Source organism: Daktulosphaira vitifoliae, unplaced genomic scaffold, assembly GCF_025091365.1.
Source record: "Daktulosphaira vitifoliae isolate Bord-2020 unplaced genomic scaffold, ASM2509136v1 Scaffold_3, whole genome shotgun sequence".
Lineage (NCBI taxonomy): Eukaryota > Metazoa > Arthropoda > Insecta > Hemiptera > Phylloxeridae > Daktulosphaira > Daktulosphaira vitifoliae.
In genome coordinates this window covers 14,218,314-14,235,739 of record NW_026099574.1, presented here as the reverse complement: position 1 = coordinate 14,235,739, position 17,426 = coordinate 14,218,314, and the positions used below count along the sequence as shown (strand labels likewise).

Sequence of the window (17,426 nt, the reverse complement as noted above, 5' to 3'; positions counted from 1 at the left end):
ATGTTTAATACTTATTAGAATTTATTTTAAAATAAAAATAATTACAATGAAATTATGATTAATTCAAATCTATCCTATCCTTATGGTTACTAATATATTTAAAGGTAAAATTACTATAAAACATAATGTATATTCACCTATGAACTGTTAATGATACAATAAAATTCCATTATTTAAATAAACTGCACACTTACAATAGATTTATAACAATCCTATACTAATTATTTTTTTATAAATAAGAGAATTATTCTTTTGTTTTTATTTTTGTGGAAAGTATAAGCATAGATAAGATGGTAGCAGGAGGTTTAACTCCCAAAAAATGTAGCATAATTATTTAAATTTTTATATAAATATCACTTTTTGAAGGGTGGAAAATTAAATTAGGCCACTGAAAAATTTGATCACCCTTCACTTATAATGACAAATTTTTCATACTTTTTTTGGACAACAAAAACATTTATTTATTTGAGTTTCTTTGGGATTATCTTTTCCAAGTACAAATTTTATTAACAGTGTGAGATGAAGTCCTGCCGATAGAAGAATATTCTATAATAAGGAAACAATATAAATATTCAAATTTATTATACATTTTTCTATAAGATCTGATTATATATTCGTAATTATATTTTTGTTGTAGTTTTTTCTTAATAATTTAAGCTGTTTATTACAAATATAAAACACCTTATCAAAAATATAAATAAATAACAATTTATATCTTCAGATATGAAAAATTTAATTAGAATTTTCAGTAAAAATTTAATTTATTCAAAGCATAAGAATATAAAATAATGAACTTAACTACTTTGAAAAATATTGTTAAGCTTGAATTTTAACCAGTATTAATACCACATATTGATAATTATATTTTTAATAACATGATAACATGCTATTCTCCATCAGACCCAGAATCATCATCTAATGATGCTTTAGCATATTTAAGTGATTCTTCATAAATATCTTTTGATACTTCTTCATGCTTTCCATTAGTGTGACTACCAACCCAGCTTAGTTCTAATTCAAATTGCTTATCTTTTAATTCATCATGAACCATATAGATTCTGTAAATGTAAAAATTTATGTTTTAATTGGGTGTTAAAAATTAAAAATTATAATTATTTATCTATTTAATTTAAGTGTTTTAAAATACATTTTTGCTGCTTCTTTCACTAAATCTTTGCATAACATTGTTTTTAAATTCAATTTTTCTATTTCTGTTTTAGCAGTTTGTTTAGCTTTACCAATTGCACATCCAAAGTATCCCTAAAATAAAAGTATATAATAAAAATAATAATAATAAAAATGATCTAATACATACAAATGAAACTCCAGCGGGATCAATCATATACATTTCAGGGCCATCATGGCAATCATAAGCTCCAATAATAACAGCACAACCAAATGGCCTGATAGCACTGTATAGTGTATGAGCATGTATATACATAGAAAGTCTTTCATTTAAATATTTTAGTGAAATAGGTACATTGTATGTTTGCCGGAACGATTTAGCTTCTTCTCGAGCTACATCTAATATAGCACTAGCATCAGCTGTTAAACCACCAACTGCCTAAAAATAGATTTACTATAAAATAAACAAACTCATAAGTTAATAAAAAAATATACCATTCCTATATGATTTTCTACGCTATGTACTCTTTTTCCTGTTCCATCTTCATGTAACTTAGATGTGATTAACTTTTCAACAGCAAACACAATACCATCAGAACCACGTAAAGCAATTGCTGTTCTATATACATATTAAATAATTTTAAAGTGATGAATAGCAAAAACAAAGATTAATTATCATACCCACTATTTTCAACCGCTTTAAATGCATACTCAACTTGAAATACTCTACCATCAGGAGAAAATTGAGATGCTGATAAATCATACTATGCAATAAATGTATCAAAAATATTAAAATAAAATTGTATAGTATATAACCATTATCAGTAAGTTATACTAAAAACTATAAGTTAAGTTTTGAGAATTTTTTAGATATATATAAATAATATGTTAGTATTATTAATATTAATAATAATATCAACTACTTGACCGACCCCAAGTAGTTGGGATTAAAGCGAGGAAAAAGAAGAATATAAATAATATGTTAATCTTTGAAAATTAAAAAAAATTATACTTACACCAGTTCCAATAGAACTCATTTTGTATTTATAAAAGTCAATTAGAATTTATAATAAATATAAAAATAATGAAAGACTAGCAAACAACTTTGAATAAAATGTAATTAAAAAAATTATGAAAATTAAATTGAAGTATCAGAATAGTGCATACTGATAAAGCAAATAAATAAAAAGTAAAAAACCTAACCTTAAAAATGAAGAGTGTCCATTTTTCTAAGCAATAAACTCCCTTTCTCTTAAATCAAACTTCAACAATTTATAATTAAATTCAGATCAGGTCTGATAAACCCGTTTCAAAAATCGTTTCAGGTTGCATTATTGATTCTAATAATTTCTATGTATAATTAATTTCTACTGTTATGAATCGAATGTTTACTTAAAAAACATAGTATATCATATCAGACGCCGATTTAAAACATATTAGGTTAAATTGAACATTGACGTAAATCGGTCTGAACATGATCAGATAATAAATTAAACGTAAAAAAGTTTAAAATGTTTATTGCGTTTCTACTATAGTATGGTTGTTAAAAAATATATATATATATTAATATATATTATTCATAAAAATTATTATACTTGTGTCTATAAACAGTTGTGTTATTATGACAAAAATTATCAAGATAAAAATTATTTACCATAGAATAATATTATTTCTACATTATTCATTAATTTTTAATACTTTTATTATGTTATTTTATATTAACTAATTTAATTATTCAAATATTAATTTAAAAGTTAACTGATCAAAAAAACTCAAAATTACGCAGAACTTATCGTCTGTAAAAAAGGAATAAAATCTCTATTTCACTTATTTAGAATAATATCTCAAAATTAGGAAATTATGGAGGGCAAATTATAATTGTGTTTTTTGTATTTTAAAATTACAACAAACTTTCTAAAATTAACAGTTTAGAATCAATATTTAATGATTTTACTAGCGATTATAATACTTCTTTCGATGTATTAATGAAAAACAAATTAAAGGAATAGCTAAATTTTATAGGCAACATATGCCTACCAACATTTTTATTTTTAATATATTACTGTTTATTTGTTTTTATATAAATCGTAGGTTTTAAATAGAAATTAAACTGAAGAAAAGATTGTCGAATATTTTTCATTCTGTGCTTCTATGATGTTCAATGTTTAGTATGTTAATTGTTTCAGTTGTGTCTATAGATGTATTACTGTTTAATCTGTACAGTTACATTTTTGTGCCCCTTATTATCTCTATACCTAAATTATTTTTTTTTTTTTGATGCATCAGTGTAGAAATGTTCGCTTAGTGCTATTTTAGGTATTCAAAACAAATATAATCCAAGCGATGTTTTAAGATTTATACAAAGCAAATTCTACAGGCTTCCAAAATTTGACTTTCTTATAGCACATATGTGGGTACCTGGCCTTATAAACATTGTAAGTAATGAACTGGCAGATAAAGTAGCTAAAGATGTTACATTAACAACAACACGCGAACAATTAAAAATTAATTTTTATGACACAAAAAAAAAAAGATACATTCCTACTGTTTTCAAGAATAGAATAAAACGTGGTACACTTGTAGCACCCAATTGGATGAGATAAAAACACACATCGACTCTTATACTAATGTACACCACACCCCTAGAAAACATGAGATAATTACCAACGGGCTAAAAATAGGACACACAAGATAAACCCACAGTTAACTTATAGTCAAAAATTCACCACCAATATATGATATTTGTCAGATCCAGCTAACAACTTATATTCACTAAATGAAAAAAAATACTAAGATATACGGAACCAAATAGAAATGGGAATTCACTTGTCATCAACTTTAGGTCCTAACCACGATGAAACAAATAAAGTATTACAATTTCTTGTTAAAAATTAACTCCTTGATTTTGTATAAAAAACTTCATTTAGTTGTAACCTTAATGTTATAATTTATTATTTTGTTTGTATTGTATATTTTAAGTTTATAATGTTTGTTTGTAGTAAATACTTATTTTAAATATTATTTAATTCAAACCCAATAGTCTGTTTCTGCAAGTATAAATAATAAAAAATTAACTGAAGAGACATCGCTCCTCCGTAATTGTTGAAAATTTATAATTAACCATGATTATATATTATAATATAATAAGTACATGACAAACTAAACTAAATTTTGTCAATATAGTAGTTCAGATGTCAATACATTTGTTATTTAGTGTTATCATTATACTGAGTAATCAATGTCTTATCATAATTTACAGTTATCAAATAGCTGTTGTTAAGATATAATATAATATTGCAGTAATTACAAGTTGAAGAATCATTAATTTTATTCATCATTTATTATCATTTTTTTTTTTACTTTCATTTTTAATGTATATTTTATTTAGTTTATTCGTTAATGAAGAAAGTCAGTTGAATGTCATCTAAGTGTTGGGCGGCATTTTCATCATCATTTCACTATGTTAAAAAATTGCTTATAATCCTTATATTTTTATGTAACGTTTTGCTTTAAATATTTAGTTGTCATACGAACAATTATTGTTGCTCATCACATTCATGTAATTGTAACTATCTTGTTTACCTTAAAGTTAAGCTGTAATATTCAATAACATTATTGTTAATAATTTTCATTCTTAGAAACTAATGGATTATTGGTGTACAATTATTTAAAATATAACAGTCATTGGCCTTTTGATGACATCCTGTTAAAATATGCTTCTAACATTATACTATATGGCTGCCACTTTGTTTCAGTCATACCGACTGGCTAATTTAAAGGCAAATTTAAAAAAATTCATTCTGAACAGTAGATCAATAGTAATGTATAAAGAAAAAGACTTTACTGATATAGACAATGAAAGTATGTTGAGTGTTTCTATTTATTTATTTGTTTTAAAAATTTTTATTTTTTAGACCTAGGTACTTGTTATAGTAAAATTTTTAAGTTATTTAGACCTCGTGGTATTTCTTCTGATAGCTGTAAATATTCTCAATTTGCTCAACTTGATCAAATTGTCTCAATTATGGGTCATAAAAGATCATGTTCTATATTTCCTGAGGTAAAAGTTTCAATAAAAACCTAATTTTTTCATTGTTGTGCTATTATTTTTATTACATAGATATTTTTTTGTTCAAGTAGCAAATTTTAAATTTAGATACTTGGATTCAAATACCTAGTTATAAAGTAGCATTTCCAGTTTTGTTAAATACTCACTCTTCCTTAAAATTGGATGTAGATTCTATAATACATTTATTAATTGAAGCTAATTACCAAATATTCAATCAACGACAAAATGTGGTGCAATATTGTACAGTAAGTAACATTGTCTACTTATGAAACAATAATTATTTAATTATTTGTTTTTACATAGATTGAAAACTACGGTAATCTTAAAGCTTGGTATGCAAGAGAAAACTTCAGTTTATTAATGGAAACTGATTTAAATCATTTAGCTATGCTTAGTAAAATATTTATGGACAATTCATACCCAATATTTTTAGGAAATAACATGGAACTTTATAGAATACAAAGTTAGTATATAAATTGATTTAAGAAAATTAAATAATTTAAACTTATTAATTATTAAAGTTATATATTTTCATTGTTTATGACATATATTAAATTATTCAAACAAAAATAATGAATTTACTTTTACTGTTAATAAACTTATTTATTATTTAAAAATATTTTATTATTTCAATAATTTAGCATTAAAAAATAAATTTTTCTTAAAACTTTCTCCTTTATTAATTTGTTATTAATTATTTTCATTATAGCTGTAAAAGTTGAAGGTCAAGCATGTGCCATTGATAATCATGAATTTATCACATCAACTATTAATTTTGCTTATTGCTTAGAAGATCCAGGAGGTATACGAGAATACAGATATGTCTATGTAATTATATAATATCGCTCAAGTTTTTTTTTTTTGATAGATAAAGTCACCCCTATTACAGCTATTCAATGGAAAATATTTTGTGATGCACTTTGTGGTGTGTCACAGACTGCAGCTAAAGTTTCTATTTCTGGAAAACCTACACATTATGGGTAACATATTTTTTTCAATAATTCGCGTATAAAAACAAATTAGGAATACAACAATAGTACAACTTATTGAAAAATTGTCCAAATTAAATTTTAATTTTAAAAAGGAACAAATTATTTATTAATTTGTCTTATTTTCAGTAAAAATCAAGTGATATTCTATTTACGAATGTGAATTAATTTAAAATTGAATAAGTTGCAGAGCTTGGTACTTGAAAACTCCTTTATATACACTTAAATAAAAATTTATAAATTATAAATCCCAAAAAAAAGGCTATCGAAATTTTTTTTTGTTTTATTTTGGTTGATAAAAAAACTGCTGAATATATTATAAATCAATACAATTCAAATAATATATAAATATATCATTCAAAATATTATTGCTAATTAAATTAAAAAGTAAAATTTATATAAAGCATGTACTTAATTTCTAGAAAATGTAATATATCTAGTTTATGGAATTACTATATATTAATAGTGTATACAAAATATTACAAATAAATAATTAAATTAAAAAATTAGTGTTAAATTTACGTCATTGAATAATCAATTTTTTTTTCTAAAGTTTTCAAGATGAAATAAAAATTTTGTTAAACAAACATTGAAATAAAACAGTTTTTATTTAAATTGTAAAAAATGTTTAATAAAACCCTTTCAAATTTTATATTAGAAATTATTGTAACATGACATAAATATTTATACTACATTATATTTAAAATAATAAAAATAAGTAAATTCTATAAATAATAAACCTTATAATTTGATTAATATTAATCAGAGATATTTAATTCGTTTGTTTTTCATGTAGATTATTTTGTTAAATATTCTCAAAAAATATCTGTGACAAAATAAAAAAAAGTATTTTTCCTTAACCTTAAGGTGCAAGTTGGAGAATGTTTATTTATTTATAATCAAGTTTTTTATGTTTTTAAACTCATATACTATAGTAATAAAAACAAAAATAATTCTGACCAACAGAGTATTTCAGATATAAATTACATTACTTATTACTTTTGATCCAATTATTATTTTGTTCATTTTTTTTTTTTAAATAATTTATGTCTTTTTAGACAATGTTTAACAGATATATTTTTATTATTTATCACTAAAAAGGATAAAAATATTCTAAATTTTGAACAAACCATTTTCTTACAAGATATTTTGATAGATCAATAATAATTTTTATACAAAGAATGGGTATGTAGTATGAGTGGGTAAATTTCTGGTATATGTATACTCTACTCATATTTCATCCTACACCATTTATTAAAATGCTCATAACATGGCAATTGATAGTTATAAAATAATCATCAAAATTTTTAAAAGAAAATTAATTTTTTTTTTATTCATTGTAGTGATTAATAAAAAATATTATGGTTCGTCAATGATATATTTTTAAATATCAATATCATACTTAATTTCAGTAATATTATATCCTAATATAAAAAAGTTGTGCCCAATATTTTATGAAAAAATAAATCGATAAGGAAAAAAAAATTAAATTTAATATTTAAATATTTTCAACATTTTTTTATTTTTAAGAATACCATTAAGTTACTATTGTTATAAAAATCAGACTATGGTATACCAATCAAATCAGATAATAATAGCTATATTTCATAACGAAAACCAAATATTTTCAAATTACTTTTTATTATGAAGAAATGATTTTTTTTTTGTAATAAAAATTTATCATTATAATTTGGTTATACTAAATGAATGAATTTGGGGTTTTTTGAATATTACTAGTATAGTTTCAGTTTTTTGGTTTTAAATAAAAAAAAATTATAAGTGCTGTTTATATTTTTTTATTGCTTTATAAATTATAACTAAAAACAATTTTTCTTCTTTTTTTTGAAAATAAAATTTAAACTTTTACATGATCTTCATGACTATCATCTAAAAGAAGGGATTTTTTTTTTTGAGTTTAATAATTTCATTATATTTTTAAGATTAAGTTCAACTAGTTGTTGCTGTATATCTTCTAATTCTGACATTCTTTTCTCTATTTCTCCTCATACCTTTGTGTTTTGTTAAAAATAAGAAATAACAACAATATCATAATAAAAAATCTAATCTAAAAAATGTTCACAAGATTATCACAAACAGTTTTTAGCCTAATACGAAATAATATAAATTTTAAAAAATAACCAATATTCAAACAGTTTTTTTTTCAATTATAATCTATATTGTGGAAAAATGAAGAAAGTCAGCAATATCTAATCAAAAAATCAATATCATTGACAAACACTAAACAAAATAATTTGAACATAGTCTAAAATTAATGGTTATTAAAAAAAACTTTCACAAAACTATAATTTGTATAATAAATTTAAGAAATCTAACATGCAATTTTTTTTATAGTTCAGTGATTATTTCCAAAGATGTTGAATCTTTAATAAATGTTGATGACCATCATATTGTTAAAAGTAAATCTGATAATGTGTATAGTGAATTTGTTGAAACTAAATGCTCAAAAAACGTTACTAGCATTCATAATACTTCCAAAGATAATATTCAATATGTACGATTTTGTAACAACTATGAAACAGATGTACATCAAAATGAAATGATAAATTTTAATGATATCAATTGCAATTCATCATGTTCTAGTTCTAGTGAATCATTAGATTTAAAAAAATCAATTCTATGTCCTATTTCCAATAACATAAAAAGTTTATCTAATGGGTAACCTAAAACTAATATTTAACAATTATATAACATACATTTTTAATATTTTATTTTTGTTTAGAATTAAACCTATAAAAAGTAGCCCTGATGTATTTGGAATTCTCAAGAGAGGAAACTATAATTCAGTTTCTTTAATAAGAAACAATAAGTCATTCTCAGATTTCACTAACCATCCTGAATCAAGAACACGGTGTCATACGCCAGTACAGCATAGAGGAGAAATAAAAACTGGCAAACCTCCTAATATAATTATTTTTAGTGATAGTGCTTCTAGCGCACAACAAATTTCAAACTCTTTAGAAGCTATTTTGCATAGATACAGGTTGGTCTAAAAAAAAAGGATGATATCACATCTCCTTTTTTATAAATAACTATCTGCTTTAGATAAAAAAAAATTCCTTGTAACACGAGTTAGAATAAAGTTAATTTATTAATATTAAATATACATATATTTGCTTAACTAATCTTAATATCATTACATAGAAAGATACTGTTTTTAGTAAATTATCTAATATGCAATGGTTGTATTAGTAGAAAATGTATGTAATTATGATAATAATAATTGATTAAAGTATAAATAACTAAAGAAATATTTATTTCTAAATTTCCATCTGTAGAAAATGTAAAAAATAAAAACTTTCATAGTTTAATTTTTATTAAGTATATATCTGGATTCCTAGATGATTGGGGTGTTTCATTACTTTTATTCTCTGTAGCAGTAACTTAAAGTTGCACATAGAATTATTCATAATAAATATTTATTGAAGTAATGAAAATTTCTATTATAATAAATATTCCCAATTCTATATCTAAAATCTTTTTTCAATACTAATTTTTTCTGTTACATAACAATAATTTTTTTAAATATAATTTTATATTTCAATTTAATAATTTGTCTTTATTTTTTTCATTCGAATTTTTATACAAATAAGAATATGCCATATAAATTTTTAACATTGAAAAAAAAATAGATAGTTAAAAATTATTATTTAATATAACGATATAAGATCTATATATTTATGAGTTTTGATATATAAATAATTTTTGGTTTTTTAAGTTAATATTTTATGGTATAAATTTTATGGTATGCTATAACAATAACAGAACATAACAAAAAAATCATTTTTAAAAATATAATTAACAATAAAGTGATAAATAATTTTTTTAATTTATATTAATTTACTCAATTATTTTAATAAAGGATATGCCATAAAAACGTTTAATGTTTTCAGTTCTCATCTATAGCAATATTATTATAAGAGTAGCAGTTAACATAGGTATTTTAAATATAAATGGGAAGATTGATTTTTATTTATGAATAATTTTTGTCTATAAGGTCAAATAACACACTTTAACAAACAAATAAAAAACTTATTATACCTTTGTAGTAATAACGCATTAATAAAAATTAGAAGTTCTTTGAAAAAAGCTAAAATCTGGTTATGATAGCTGACAAAACACTAAATGAGATAAAACTGTTTTGATTTAAAATGGGTAAAACAATGATAACGCAATAATGTCCCAACTGCTACCTAGGAGTTAATTTTGTATTTTTACATATCGTTTTCTACCTGTTGTATTAAAACTAACCAATATGCAGCATTATTAATATTTGCATACTCAAAATGACGATTTTTGTGTTATGACGTTGTTATAACAGACAAGCAATTTGTTAATATGATTTTCAAAATTTATTTAAGTATGTTAAAATAACTTAACAAAACTATCATTATTTATTGTGGCATATCTAATATACAAACCAATGTATTCTATACATTTGTATATATTCTATAAAAACCATTCCTTCTATAAAATATTTGTATTTTTTTAATAAGATATATATTAAGGGTTGCAGAAAGTCACAAAATCCATTTCACTTAACATTCTTCCTAGTACATACCAATTTAACTATAGTAGGCTAATTGATCATTTAAACATAATATATTCGCAGATAAAAAAAATGTTTTTATTTAAATTATTATATTTTAAGATACATCCTTTGAATTATTTTCATTGTAAAAATTAAAATATCAAAACTACATAAATTTTAATTTTAATAAAAATTATAAGAGAAAATAATGTTATAGTTCAAAATAAAGTTTGAAAAATTATATTCAAAAAACATACTATCAACTTCCTAATATTTTATTAGAAAATATCACAAAATTGAATATATTTTCTCCTTATAAACTACATTCTGTACAAATTGTTAGTCATTGCTATACATTAAATTTGTATTTTTAATTTTATAGTTAAAAATGTATCTAGATGGAAATCCACAGAAAATAAATATGGGTGTTTTCTCAATTTTTTCAACTATTGTAGACTCATATATTAGTAGTCTTATTTTTAAATTCAAAAAATATATTTCATTCTGTTTGTATTTATAAGATTTGTAATGAATTAATTTGTATAATTTTTTTGAGAAATGTTAAAAGAACCCATGTTTTTAAAAATTTGTTGTTGGAGTATACAGTAAGGAAGAAATTTTTTTTTTTTTTATTAGGAAATAAACTTATCCCTATTTACTATAAACACAGTTGAATTACATAAGTTTCCTAGCCTATTATTATAAATTTATATTGGCTGATGTGTTTGGAATAACTTAACTAAATTAATAAATGCATATAAATCTGCTTTATAGTTGAAATACTAAAATTAAATATTTTTATGTATAATAATCTATATGGCATATTCATTTTTTTTGTGAAACTATTAATAACTGTAGTGTAAAAAAATCAAATTTATTTTTTTTATTTTTAGTTTTGTGTATGTTAAGTTTATTTTATGTGTTAGTATCTTTTATTGTAGTGATTTCAGATGTTATTGAGTCATTATTCTTAAGTTTAAGTCTTTAATAGATGTAAGTCATTTAAATAAATTATTGTTGACAAGTTTACTAAAGTAAAGTTAATTTACATATTAAGTTTTTAATATATGTTTAGGTATACAATATATATCTTAAGTTTAGAAAAAATGCTTCAATCTCCATGGAGTACTCAAGCTACCATGGTTGTTATATATGGTTCTGTACCAGAAAAACTTTATGCACTACTTGAAAAATACCTATTAATTGAAGGTGGTAGAATTCTCAGTATTTGTTCTGATTTTCTTGGAACTTTACTTCCAAGTGCCTTTAGTATGGCAGAAGTTCGATCTGATGACTTAGTTAGTTTTACATATCGTCCATTATCAATTCGAATCTCGCTCTTACATCACTTTTTATGCTATCAACCAAGTACATCTTACAACACTCAATTTTCAACAGAAACTAAGTAAGTTTTATTTATTAAAATTTTTTTAACTATAATAAGCATGTTTGGATTTTGGCAAACTAAGCACTATTCCTCTCCAAAAAAATTAAATGTAATATAATAAATATAAAATTTATTTTATAAAAATAAAATTAGTCCTCTAAACTTTTTTGTTATATACTTCACCTAAGATGACATGGTTTTTAAAAAATCTTATTTTGTAAATTATAACATAAAAACTTTTTTTTAATTAGTGAAAAAAAAACAAATGATTTTGATTTTGTGGATGTTTATGATTCAAATAATAAACATTATTCAATAAATGTAGAAGTTTTAGCAGCTGAAGATACTTGGGAAACACCCAGTCTCATTTTAGCTACAGTACCTTCAGGAGGAAGAATTATTTTTTCTCAAGTACATTTATACTATTAAAATATTTTAATCAATTTTAATAATTATAGTAAATATTTTTTAGGTTCATTTAGAAATTGATTTTCAACACAATAATGATAATTCTTCTTTAAACAGTGAGAGAAATTTATTACTTAAAGATTTATTAAGCACTTATCTTGGTTTAGATTGTAGTGTACCGCCATCAGAACAAGAACCTAATCATACTCCAGCCTATTTATTAGGCTATGATAGTGTATGTAATATGATTAATTACTTAGTTTATAGCGTTTTCGAGTTGTAAAGTAACTTAAATTACTCGTCACTGTAACAAAATTACTTTACAATTATATATTATAAGTAATAAAATTGCATTTATTTAGTAATTTCGAGTTACTAAAGAATAATTAGAAAACTCACATATTGTTAATTTAGAATTGTTTTAGGTAAAGTAATTGTATTACTCTAAAAAAATAATCATAAACTCATAATTAAATTTCTCTTTAGAACTGTAACGAGTAAATGTATTTATAAAGTAATTGTACTAAAACTTATAAAATATATTATTCTCTATGATTTACTTCCAGTAAAATTGATTATTTATTAAAAAGTTATTCTTATAACTTACATATTTAAAGTTAAGTTACGAAGAATAACTTTTATATCCTTATTTTGGTTTATGAGATATTTTTACATGTAAATTATGAAATAAATATTTTTCTGTGTTGTAGGATAAATATGAATTTTTACAATCTTTAAAAGGCAAAGGAATTGAAAACAATGTCTTACTTTTAAAAGACCTACAAGTACAGTTTTGTAAAAGCAATGAGATTTCTATTCATGTTGGTGAAAATTCAATGCCTATTATTTATGATGATATACCAAAAAGTTTCAATGAAATTGCGTATTTTAAAGTATGTTATATATTTTTTTAATTTTAAAACTATAAACATTTTTAGTTTAATCTTATATTTCATTGGTACCTAAATTATTATTAGCTGAATAACATGACAATCAGGTTATTTCTATACATACTTAAATACAATGGAGGTGTCATGGAAGCAATGGTCTTCCCTTAACATTAAAATTGTGTTCTAAAAAAAAGTCCTCTTTTTGAAAAATGGTTTTCATTTTAAAAGAAATACTAAAATACCCACCCTACAAAAAAGTCTTCTGGATCCACACTTATTTCTATAACCTTAAGATATACCCTTGTTCTAACACCTATTATTTATAATGTGATCCTTTAAACTATTAACACCTTATCTATTATAATGATTATAACCTTGAAGAAAAGATGGTCTTAAAAGTTTGCCTTAAGCATCTAAATTTTTTTGTTGTATGAAATTTCTAAAAATGTATTTTTTTTAATGTTTGAATAATTTAAAGACATAATAATTACTATTTAGAGTTAAAAATATGTGCATTACTCATTTAAAAAATAAGTTTTATACTATAAAATTATAGATTTTGTTATACTTAATACAATAAAGTAATTAAATTTACGAACGAATAACATTAAGTGTTAATTTATGAAAGTAGGGAAATTAAACTAAGTAGTTATCATAAATAATTTTAACATTTTTTATTTTATTGTTATTTAAGAAAATATTTATGATTTTTGTTTAAATAAAGAATCTACAAACAGAATATTTAGGACGTATAGTAATATTTGGAGATGTCATGTCAACTTCGATGAGACTTTTACATGACCCAATACTAAAACATGGTCTTGTAGTTATCCCTAAACAACAAATAACTGGAATTGGTAAAAATATTTTTTATTGATATATATTGTACAGTACTAATAATATAATTTTAATTTCATTGAATTTTCATAATCAGGAAGAGGTGGTAACAAATGGTTGAGTCCCTATGGTTGTGCGATGTTTTCTATACAACTTCATATTCCATTTAACTCAAAACTCGGTCAAAGGCTAGCATTATTACAACATGTTGTAGCATTATCAGTTGTATCAGCTATATGTTCATTACCTGGTGGTTATGATGTAAATATTATTTATAATTATTTAATTTAATATTTAATTGTAAATATATTCTAGTAAGATTAACGACATATTTATTTTAGGAACTTGACTTAGGATTAAAGTGGCCTAATGATATCTATGCTGGAGGAAATGCAAAAATTGGAGGATTAGTTATCAGTAGTTCTGCAGTGGGAAATAATGCAATTTGTTCTATTGGTACTATTTTAAAAATCGTTCTTTAGTATTTGATTAATGTTATTCATATTAAATCCCATATTTTATAGTAATTGTTTTTTTAAGGATGTGGAGTCAATTTAAATAATAGTCTACCAACAACATGCATAAATGATGTAATTGAAGAATACAATGTCACAAATAATAATAAACTGGCACCATTGTCTTATGAGCAGTATTTTGGAGTTGTATTTAGTGAGTTAGAAAGATTGTTAAATCAAGTAGAAAATGGTAATGTGGATATAATATTTGACCTTTATTATAAGTACTGGCTTCATAGGTATGCTATTTTAATAAGTATATTGCAGTTAATTAATTTAGTAAATATTTTTTAAATTTTACTGTTTACAGCAATACTGAAGTTACAGTTTTACGTCCCAACAAAACATCATTTAAAGCTTTAGTTATAGGGCTTGACGATCATGGCTTTCTTAGAGTTCGATCTGAAGATGGAGAGATTGTAGATGTAAGACCTGATGGAAATTCTTTTGACATGTTTGCTGGTCTTATAGCCCCAAAATAATTTTTTTACTATAAATGTTTAAAGTTATATTATGTATGATTAAAAATTTTTATTACAAGAATTTTTCTAATGGTTGGAAGTTTGTAAAAATGACTTAATAGAGATTAATAATATTATGTATGCTTATTTATGTAATTATTAAGATTGAAACATTTAAAAAAATAATAGTTGTATTATTTGCACTATATTATACTGTTTTGATGACTGAGTTATTATTATAAACTGTTATAATTCATCAACTAGTTAAATTATCATAAAACTTATACATTCCATCTAATATTTTCTACTTATGCTAAATTTTTGTGCTTAAGTTTAGTATTAATATTTTGTTACTATTTTTTTTAGTGAAATTTTATTATATTTTTTGTTATATTGTAATAAAACAGTTTTAATATAAATTATTTACTTAAAATATTTTTCAGTCAATTTTTTTATAAATAATTAAGTATATGTTTACCCCAATTAGAGTATTGTTATTTCTTATAATGTCTATTTTAAGAATAAAGTATTATAAATGAGATAGAAACCTGATTTGTGAATACCATTAAATCAGTTCAATGATTTTATGTATAAAATATATTATAGATGAAGCAGTAATGCATTAGAAATCATTAATTATAAGTTTTTTCTAATGCTATATGTTGTGTATTATTAATTTATTGTACTTAATATAGTATAAATAATTGCATTATTATTGTTATTTATATTGAAATTGTTATTTTAAAAAGTAAAGTTTAGCTGTTATATTATTTTGTTTTTTGTAAAATACATTGTTGTTATCACATAAATTATTTTTGTATATTAATTAAAAATGACCATCAACATTTTTAATGTTGTAGTATACTCTGGTGATACAATTAAATTATAACATTCAAGTGTATCACTCTAATAGTTTATTATAAAAAAAAAAAAATAAGAAAATAATATAATGTAGTTTTAATTTTGAAAAAATCTAAAATTTATCTGATATCTATATCATATATTAAAATATTAAGTGAATATGTATGTTTATATTTTTTATTCGTGATTTAAATAAAATTACACAATACACAAAGAGTCATTAAATGTGTTAAAGATTTAATTAAGGGGGTTTAACAATAAAAATATTTTTGTTTTAATTTAGCTTAGAAATAATTGTTTCGACTTTTATCGTTATAGATGCTGAATAGGAGGTAATAAATATTAATATGTTTATATCAAAAGGTTATTTTAAATATTGCACAGGTTTTAATAAATTTTGTTCCTAGTCATTATTTATGAAATAAAAATGAATTGACTTTGAACGAATGATGATTTGTGAAGTTGATGTTAGCCTCATTAGATTTGGCCTTTAAAGATAACAATATTTTTATTATAGGAATAAGTTAAGTATTCACCATAATCTAATAAATTATACAATATTTTCAGTAAACAGAGCCATATATAAGTGTTCGGTTACATAAGGACGTATGTCTAAACAATTTTTGTTGGTAATTTTGCCTTTATTGGTATAGATGAGAAAAAGTATCGGCTTAACTAGGTGGGCTAGGGAACATAGCATCCAAACGTAAAATTAGGCTATTCTATGTTTTAGACGTTAACCTATTACTTAGATTCCCGGGATCAGTACCCCGAATTACTTGATAACTGTCATCTATGATGATAGATGATATAGTGATATTCTGTCATCTCGATAATAGAACTTGAAAACATTTGAAAACCCACCCTATCGTTGTTATTTATTTTTCTTGTTATCAATAACGCAAAGTATTGCAATTATTTTTATTAGCACACATAATTAAGTTCTTTTTTATCTGTGATATTATGGATCTAGTTGCGCATAGAGATCTATTGACGCATAAGGATCTAAATAACAGAGGATCTGGGTGGTACATATTCATACTACAGTTATAAATACTACTATTAGATAGATAGATAAGACTTATTTATAATCAGGTTGTAATCTTAAAAAGTTTTGGTTTTAATAATGATAAGACATTGTAATGTTTTTTAAGTTGTGTTCTTTATTCTTGTTTAAAATGTTTTATATGTTTACAAGTAAAATGCTTAAAACTCAGCCACATATTTAAAACATATATCTTAAAAGTAAGGGACACAGATATTATTATAAGAAAATTATTACTTTTTGAAATGTATTGTTGTAATATATATATATATATATATATATATATATAT

The 17,426-nt window shown here is 22.6% G+C and overlaps 3 protein-coding genes across 5 annotated transcripts in view; 2 read left to right on the top strand and 1 right to left on the bottom strand.

Moving 5' to 3' along the window:
* Positions 1-716: 716 nt before the first annotated feature.
* On the bottom strand, positions 717-2,306 carry LOC126901254 (proteasome subunit alpha type-3). The gene is made up of 6 exons (XM_050677612.1): positions 2,142-2,306; positions 1,807-1,889; positions 1,621-1,744; positions 1,316-1,564; positions 1,148-1,260; positions 717-1,058 (listed from the first exon to the last, which is right to left on the bottom strand). Exons 1-6 carry the CDS (start codon positions 2,160-2,162, stop codon positions 887-889), a joined length of 762 nt encoding a protein of 253 aa, XP_050533569.1. The 5' UTR covers positions 2,163-2,306; the 3' UTR covers positions 717-886.
* Positions 2,307-4,415: 2,109 nt separating this feature from the next.
* LOC126900875 (biotin--protein ligase) lies at positions 4,416-16,042 on the top strand. 3 transcript variants are annotated; one of them, XM_050676880.1, is made up of 18 exons: positions 4,418-4,684; positions 4,764-4,986; positions 5,040-5,185; positions 5,266-5,439; positions 5,498-5,657; positions 5,904-5,996; positions 6,063-6,174; positions 8,536-8,859; positions 8,924-9,184; positions 11,808-12,137; positions 12,371-12,530; positions 12,592-12,762; positions 13,238-13,420; positions 14,142-14,274; positions 14,352-14,515; positions 14,596-14,710; positions 14,795-15,008; positions 15,080-16,042. In XM_050676880.1, exons 2-18 carry the CDS (start codon positions 4,839-4,841, stop codon positions 15,249-15,251), a joined length of 3,060 nt encoding a protein of 1,019 aa, XP_050532837.1. In that variant the 5' UTR covers positions 4,418-4,684; positions 4,764-4,838; the 3' UTR covers positions 15,252-16,042. The 3 variants fall into 3 exon arrangements, with proteins under 3 accessions (XP_050532838.1, XP_050532837.1, XP_050532836.1); XM_050676879.1 differs by having other exon boundaries at positions 4,418-4,690; XM_050676881.1 differs by lacking the exon at positions 15,080-16,042 and having other exon boundaries at positions 4,416-4,690; positions 14,779-14,954.
* A 1,149-nt stretch (positions 16,043-17,191) lies between these two features.
* LOC126902461 (presequence protease, mitochondrial) overlaps positions 17,192-17,426 on the top strand; it is a 3,739-nt gene continuing 3,504 nt past the window's right edge. Inside the window, exon 1 of the mRNA XM_050679760.1 lies at positions 17,192-17,336. The gene's annotated coding sequence lies outside the window, so the exon portion shown is untranslated. The remainder of the gene's footprint in view (positions 17,337-17,426) is intronic.